General features: G+C 41.5%; 1 protein-coding gene across 3 annotated transcripts; it reads left to right on the top strand.

Moving 5' to 3' along the window:
- Window positions 1–779: 779 nt before the first annotated feature.
- Window positions 780–7,954, top strand: LOC130284720 (tubulin alpha-1A chain-like). Of its 3 annotated transcripts, none has more exons than XM_056535392.1 (5): window positions 780–842; window positions 3,953–4,036; window positions 6,150–6,372; window positions 6,496–6,644; window positions 6,891–7,954. In XM_056535392.1, the coding sequence occupies exons 2-5, from the start codon at window positions 4,034–4,036 to the stop codon at window positions 7,872–7,874; spliced, it is 1,359 nt and encodes a 452-aa protein (XP_056391367.1). In that variant the 5' UTR covers window positions 780–842; window positions 3,953–4,033; the 3' UTR covers window positions 7,875–7,954. The 3 variants fall into 3 exon arrangements, with proteins under 3 accessions (XP_056391367.1, XP_056391366.1, XP_056391368.1); XM_056535391.1 differs by lacking the exon at window positions 780–842 and adding an exon at window positions 3,733–3,824 and having other exon boundaries at window positions 3,952–4,036; XM_056535393.1 differs by lacking the exon at window positions 780–842 and adding an exon at window positions 3,795–3,812 and having other exon boundaries at window positions 3,952–4,036.
- Window positions 7,955–8,276: the final 322 nt, after the last annotated feature.

Here is an 8,276-nt window from a genome sequence, read left to right as displayed (position 1 = left end):
GCCACGCCCCCTTGGGATGTCAAGCCCCCCTCCACTCCTGTCTATGGGCACATCTTGTCTATCTTGGCACAGAAATCACGGGTGGAGGGTGGGGGGTCTCGGCGGCCGTACCTCCGCGATCAGACATCCTATCCCCTATTCTTTGGATAGGGGTTAAAATGTCTAGGGGTGGAGATCCCCTTTAAGTAGTTTATACTAAAAAGGAACAGAAGATTTATGTGAAAAGATTTCGGAATCACAATCCTCCATACCGGAACGTCCCATCATCTCCCGTAAACTTTCTTCAGCCAAACGGGCACGCCTACTCGCGTCCAGTATTGAACTTACATATTCTGGGTCAGCTGACTTCAGAATATTACCCATCTCATAACCTCTTACAAAAAATGTATTCCGGCAGACTACAGTACAATACCCCGGCAATAGGACCAGACTAAAGATCTAATGATACTCTATGGACAGGGACTTAACACTCTCCTGACAGTCAGATAACCTTCTCGGCTGATCTCTACCTAAGGAAAAATTGCCCAGTTGCCCATAGCAACCAATCAGATTGCTTCTTTCATTTTTAACAAAGCCTCTGTAAAATGAAAGAAGCGATCTGATTGGTTGCTATGGGCAACTGGGCAACGTTTCTCTGAACAGGTTTTGATAAATGATGCCCAGTTGCCCATAGCAACCAATCAGATCTCCTCTTTCATTTTGTAGAGGCCTTGTTAAAAATGAAAGAAGCGAGCTGATTGGTTGCTATGGGCAACATTTCTGAACTCCCGCCACTGAACAAGTTTCCTATACTTGCTCCTTATATTTCCACCTTTGTAAAGGAATTTTAACACCTGTACAGATCTGGGCCGAATCTCTTCACACCCCATACACAGGGATTTTAACCCCTTAAGGACCACTCCCATAGACATGAATTGAGGGGGCATGGCTGTGACGCCACGATCACGGCCTCCAGCTCCGAGCGTTCTGAACAAAAGCACTGTAGTACCCCTTTAGTACCCTAAAGTTGCGGTTTATATACATACAGTTGTATGTGACATCTGGAGCGACCTAATATATATCTGTATTTGAACATCTGGTCCTTATGGACCTTAGTCCGGTGAAAAAAAAATTTATTTTAATCAACTTGTGCCAGAAAGTTGTACAGATTTATAAATTACTTACAGTTAATTAAAAAAAAATAATAATGTTTTCCACCGAAGTACCCCTTTAACGTTGTACGTTAAACCCCATAAGGGAATGAGATAGACCCTGGTTGTACCCAGTGAAGATCTGCCCCCTTCCTGATTGTTTTATCAGAAGCGGTGCACGCGCTAAGAAAGACCACTCAGACATCTGTCAGCTGAGTTGATTCTTTCTTCACAATACGGTTTGTAATTACGGTTCCGTATCCGTGGTCGACCACGTTTTTGCCTGCGGTCGGGAAACCGCATACGGCCGAAAAAGCAGCCGACCGGAGGCTGCGGTTCACTCCGGTCGGCTCATAGACATACATTAACTACGGTTCCCTATACAGCTGAGTGCGGGCGCCGCGATTAAGCCCCGCCCCCCTCCTCCCAGCCGTATACGGGAACCGTAATTACAAACCGTAGTGTGAACCCAGCCTTACAGAGGAAGCGACTACAGTTTTTTTTTTATAAATACGGTTATACAATGCTGTGTGCAGGAGGTTACGTGAATTGGGTGTGAAAACCGCTAATTGGTTAAAACTCCTATGTATTCCTCTAGAAAGTAACATTTCTTATCTCTGCTACATTCCAATGCCATTTTGATTCTCCATGGGAGGGGGAAGGAGCATTTCAGGTGAAGGAGGAGGGAGCAGTTCAGCTGGAGATGGGTCTCTGTATGCAGTTTAGGAAAAACAGACATTTTAATATATGTATACGTTCGTACATACAGTCATGGCCATAAATGTTGGCACCCCTGAAATTTTTCTAGAAAATGAAGTATTCCTCACAGAAAAGGATTGCAGTAACACATGTTTTGCTATACACATATTTATTTCCTTTGTGTGTATTGGAACCAAACCAAAAAAGGGAGGAAAAAAAGCAAATTGGACATAATGTCACCAAACTCCAAAAATGGGCTGGACAAAATTATTGGCACCCTTAACGTAATATTTGGTTGCACACCCTTTGGGATAAATAACTGAAATCAGTGGCTTCCTATAACCATCAATAAGCTTCTTACACCTCTCAGCCGGAATGTTGGTCCACTCTTCCTTTACAAACTGCTCCAGGTCTCTCTTATTGGAAGGCGCCTTTTCCCAACAGCAATTTTAAGATCCCTCCACAGGTGATCAAGGGGATTTAGATCTGGACTCATTGCTGCCACTCCAGAACTCTCCAGCGCTTTGTCGTCATCCATTTCTGGGGCTTTTTGACGTATGTTTGGGGTCATTGTCCTGCTGGAAGACCCAAGGTCTCGGATGCAAACCCAGCTTTCTGACACTGGGCTGTACAGTGCGACCCAAAATCCATTGGTAATCCTCAGATTTCATGATGTCTTGTACACATTCAAGGCCCCCAGTGCCAGAGGCAACAAAACAACCCAAAACATCACTGACCTCCACCATATGTCACTGTAGGTTCTGTGTTCTTTTCTTTGTAGGCCTCATTCTATTTTTGGTAAACAGTAGAATGATGCGCTTTACGAAAAAGCTCTGTCTTGGTCTCATCTGTCCACAAGACGTTTTCCCAGAAGGATTTTGGCTTACTCAAGTTCATTTTGGCAAAATGTAGTCTTGCTTTTTTATGCCTCTGTGTCGACGGATAGTTTGCACTGAAACTGATGCTCCCTGAGCCTGCAGGACAGCTTGAATATCTTTGGAACTTGTTTGGGGCTGCTTATCCACGATCCGGACTATCCTGCGTTGACACCTTTTCATCAATTTTTCTCTTCTGTCCACGACCAGGGAGATTATCTACAGTGCCATGGGTTGCAAACTTCTTGATAATGTTGCGCAAATCTAGATCTCTGGAGATGGACTTGTAACCTTGAGATGGTTGATATTTTTCCCACAATTTTGGTTTTCAAGTCCTCAGACAGTTCTCTTCTCCTCCTTCTGTTGCCCATGCTTAGTGTGGCACACACAGAAACACAATGCAAAGACTAAGTGAACTTCTCTCCTTTTTATCTGCTTTCAGGTGTGATTTTTATATTGCCCACACCTGCTACTTGCCCCAGGTGAGTTTAAAGGAGCATCACATGCTTGAAACAATCTTATTTTTCCACAATTTTGAAAGGGTGCCAATAATTTTGTGCAGATATGAGTCCACTACAGGGAATATGTGCAATATATGAGAATGTAGTGCATGATGGACTTAATAAATCACAACTTGGGAGTAATTGTGAGGAATGTTACATATTATTATATTTTTACAATTGTTGTTGATTTTTGTATATTATTATTTTTGCATCAATAAAGATTATTATTTATTTTTCTAAAAAAAATTGTGTATTGTGGTACATTGTGTGGGATTGTAACATAACACGTTGGGTCATACATTTATTTTCCACCTGCACTGATACATTGTAGCAAACTCTCAGTAGTGGAGAGAGATTTGTGTATATTTCAAATGTATCTGCCTGTCCTAAGATGCCATAAAAATCAATCATAAATAGCAAAACAGGCTGGGACAGGAAGTCAAAAGACTAATAGTAACACTATGCCAAAATGCTTTAAAAAAATCATTGTTTCCCTCTGTTTTGGTTTCTTTTCCCTCCTTATTCGCCCTTTTCCCTCTCCTCCTCCCTCCATCCAGCCCTTTTGTTGTGGCTCCCAGCTCTCTGCACTAAGGTCGCATTATGCGGTATTGTACCTGGTAACTGTTGTGTTGTGATTTGCATTATACAGAGGGCAGGGCTCTGAGGGGGGTCACCTGCCCCAGGCTCCTCTCCCCTCCCTCCTGTTACTATGGACTCTCCTAACACTAACTCCTATATATACAGAGGACAAGAGCAGAGAGAGAACACAACTCCTCCACATCCGAAGACATAACCCATCGGAGCCAGGAGATCTACATCCAACACCATGGTGAGCGCCCAATCTCATCTATCTGATCTCATCTGTACAATCTCGTATATCTGATCTCATCTGCAATCTCATCTATCTGATATCTACAATCTCATATATCTGATATCTACAATATCATCTATCTGATCTCATCTACAATCTCATCTATCTGATCTCATCTACAATCTCATCTATCTGATCTCATCTACAATCTCATCTATCTGATCTCATCTACAATCTCATCTATTTGATCTCATCTACAATCTCATATATCTGATCTCATCTACAATCTCATATATCTGATCTCATCTACAATCTCATCTATCTGATCTCATCTACAATCTCATCTATTTGATCTCATCTACAATCTCATATATCTGATCTCATCTACAATTTCATATCTCTGATCTCATCTACAATCTCATATCTGATCTCATCTACAATCTCATCTATTTGATCTCATCTACAATCTCATATATCTGATCTCATCTACAATCTCATCTATCTGATCTCATCTACAATCTCATCTATTTGATCTCATCTACAATCTCATCTATCTGATCTCATCTACAATTTCATATATCTGATCTCATCTACAATCTCATATCTGATCTCATCTACAATCTCATCTATTTGATCTCATCTACAATCTCATATATCTGATCTCATCTACAATCTCATCTATCTGATCTCATCTACAATCTCATCTATTTGATCTCATCTACAATCTCATATATCTGATCTCATCTACAATCTCATATCTGATCTCATCTACAATCTCATCTATTTGATCTCATCTACAATCTCATATATCTGATCTCATCTACAATCGCATCTATCTGATCTCATCTACAATCTCATCTATCTGATCTCATCTACAATCGCATCTATCTGATCTCATCTACAATCTCATCTATCTGATCTCATCTACAATTTCATCTATCTGATCTCATCTACAATCTCATATATCTGATCTCATCTAAAAATCTCATCTATTTGATCTCATCTGTGCAATCTCTTTTACTTGATCTCAAGTATACATGTTATATATGTCATTTGCTATATATATAATCGTACATACATTATGTGTATTATATGTGTGATTGTACAATGTGTGTATTATGTGTGATTGTACAATGGGTTTATTATATGTGTGATTGTACAATATGTGTATTATATGTGTAATTGTACAATGTGTGTATTATATGTGTGATTGTACAATGTGTGTATTATGTGTGATTGTACAATGTGTGTATTATATGTGTGATTGTACAATGTGTGTATTATGTGTGATTGTACAATGTGTGGATTATATGTGTGGTTGTACAATGTGTGGATTATATGTGTGATTGTACAATGTGTGTATTATATGTGTGATTGTACAATGTGTGTATTATGTGTGATTGTACAATGTGTGTATTATATGTGTGATTGTACAATGTGTGGATTATATGTGTGGTTGTACAATGTGTGTATTATATGTGTGATTGTACAATGTGTGTATTATATGTGTGATTGTACAATGTGTGTATTATATGTGTGATTGTACAATGTGTGTATTATATGTGTGATTGTACAATGTGTGTATTATATGTGTGATTGTACAATGTGTGTATTATATGTGTGATTGTACAATGTGTGTATTATATGTGTGATTGTCCAATGTGTGTATTATATGTGTGATTGTACAATGTGTGTATTATATGTGTGATTGTACAATGTGTGTATTATATGTGTGATTGTACAATGTGTGTATTATATGTGTGATTTTCCAATGTGTGTATTATATGTGTGATTGTACAATGTGTGTATTATATGTGTGATTACACAATGTGTGTATTATATGTGTGATTGTACAATGTGTGTATTATATGTGTGATTGTACAATGTGTGTATTATATGTGTGATTGTACAATGTGTGTATTATATGTGTGATTGTACAATGTGTGTATTATATGTGTGACCTTGTAATGAAATCTTAATATTTTTCTGCTGTTTCCCGTTGGTTTGTGACAATGTATCAGTTTTATCCGATCTGTGTTACCTCTGTACTGTTCTACATACTTCATTTCTGACCAGGTATTGACTAATTCTGATAGTCTGACCCTAATCCTATCCACCTTCCCCCATACAGAGGGAGTGCATCTCAGTCCACGTTGGCCAGGCTGGAGTCCAGATCGGCAATGCCTGCTGGGAGTTGTACTGCTTGGAGCATGGTATCCAGCCAGACGGGCAGATGCCCAGTGATAAGACCATCGGTGGAGGAGATGATTCCTTCAACACCTTCTTCAGTGAGACGGGGGCTGGTAAACATGTCCCCCGCGCTGTGTTTGTGGACCTGGAGCCCACTGTGATAGGTGAGTACATCAGCTCTGACTATGGCTGTTGGGTAGAAGAGATGTGGGTGAAGTTCTGGAGAGATGATTGGGACAGACAGTTCTGGATCTCACATAGAAACCTCTATTATTTCTGTCCTACAGATGAGGTGAGGACTGGAACCTACAGACAACTGTTCCACCCGGAGCAGCTCATCACCGGCAAGGAAGACGCCGCCAATAACTACGCCCGAGGCCATTATACCATTGGCAAGGAGATCATTGACCTGGTGCTGGACAGGACCCGCAAGCTGGTGAGTTCATTGAGATATTCATATATTCAGAAATGGTTAAACCTTCACAAAAATGTGACGACCTTTATGGTAGAATTTACGATAGTCTTGGAGGACAACCAACCAGGGTGTCATTTTTATCCTTGGTCATATGGCTGCTATATGTTATGAGTAACACTTTACACACCAGCTCCATACTCCAATCTGATGTTTTTCTTCTTTACATAACTTATGAAATATAACTTTCTTTGGTGTCTCTTCCATTAGGCCGATCAGTGCACAGGTCTCCAGGGCTTCCTCATCTTCCACAGTTTCGGTGGTGGCACTGGGTCAGGCTTCACCTCCCTCTTGATGGAACGTCTCTCTGTTGACTATGGCAAGAAGTCCAAGCTTGAGTTCGCCATCTACCCTGCCCCCCAGATCTCTACTGCTGTGGTTGAACCATATAACGCTATCCTCACCACCCACACCACACTGGAGCACTCAGACTGCGCCTTCATGGTGGACAATGAAGCCATCTATGACATCTGCCGCAGGAACCTGGACATTGAGCGCCCAACCTACACTAACCTGAACCGTCTGATCGGTCAGATCGTGTCCTCCATCACAGCCTCTCTCAGGTTTGATGGTGCTCTGAATGTGGACTTGACAGAGTTCCAGACCAATCTGGTGCCCTACCCCCGTATCCACTTCCCTCTGGCCACCTATGCTCCCGTCATCTCTGCAGAGAAAGCTTACCATGAGCAGCTCTCTGTGTCTGAGATCACCAACGCTTGCTTTGAGCCAGCCAACCAGATGGTGAAATGTGACCCCAGACACGGCAAATACATGGCTTGCTGCCTGCTGTATCGTGGTGACGTTGTCCCCAAGGATGTCAATGCTGCTATTGCCACCATCAAGACCAAGCGCACCATCCAGTTTGTGGACTGGTGCCCAACAGGGTTCAAAGTTGGTATCAATTACCAACCACCGACTGTGGTCCCTGGTGGAGACCTGGCCAAGGTGCAGCGCGCTGTGTGTATGTTGAGTAACACCACCGCCATTGCCGAGGCCTGGGCTCGCCTGGACCACAAGTTTGACCTGATGTATGCCAAGCGTGCCTTTGTGCACTGGTATGTGGGTGAGGGTATGGAGGAAGGAGAGTTCTCTGAGGCCCGAGAGGACATGGCCGCCCTGGAGAAGGATTATGAAGAGGTCGGTACCGACAGCGTGGAAGGAGAGGGAGAAGGAGAGGAGGGCGAAGAGTATTAAATGGCTCCATTATGTAGCAGATAAATTGTTACTTTTTTACACCTTTTAAATAAATATTTTGACTACAATTTCTGCTGTTTGTATTTTCCTTATACAATCTTATATAAACTTGATACAAAATAACAAAACGCTAAATAATATCTGTAAATATATGTGCATATTTTACTCCAGAGCTGCACTCACTATTCTGCTGGTGGGGTCACTGTGTACATACATTACATTACTTATTCTGTACTGATCCTGAGTTATATCTTGTATTATATTCCAGAGCTGTACTCACTATTCTTCTGGCGAGGTCACTGTGTACATACATTACATTACTTATCCTGTACTGATCCTGAGTTATATCCTGTATTATACTCCAGAGCTGTACTCACTATTCTGCTGGTGAGGTCACTGTGT

This window comes from Hyla sarda, chromosome 8 (genome assembly GCF_029499605.1).
Source record: "Hyla sarda isolate aHylSar1 chromosome 8, aHylSar1.hap1, whole genome shotgun sequence".
Classification (NCBI taxonomy): domain Eukaryota; kingdom Metazoa; phylum Chordata; class Amphibia; order Anura; family Hylidae; genus Hyla; species Hyla sarda.
Note: the sequence above shows the minus strand (reverse complement) of the source record. Positions and strands in the feature narration are given on the sequence as shown.

Excerpts from the sequence above, each read along its gene's own strand:
- LOC130284720 (XM_056535392.1), top strand. Across the intron at positions 6,373-6,495 it reads CCTGGAGCCCACTGTGATAG|ATGAGGTGAGGACTGGAACC; the intron begins GTGAGTACATCA and ends TCTGTCCTACAG. Across the intron at positions 6,645-6,890 it reads TGGACAGGACCCGCAAGCTG|GCCGATCAGTGCACAGGTCT; the intron begins GTGAGTTCATTG and ends CTCTTCCATTAG.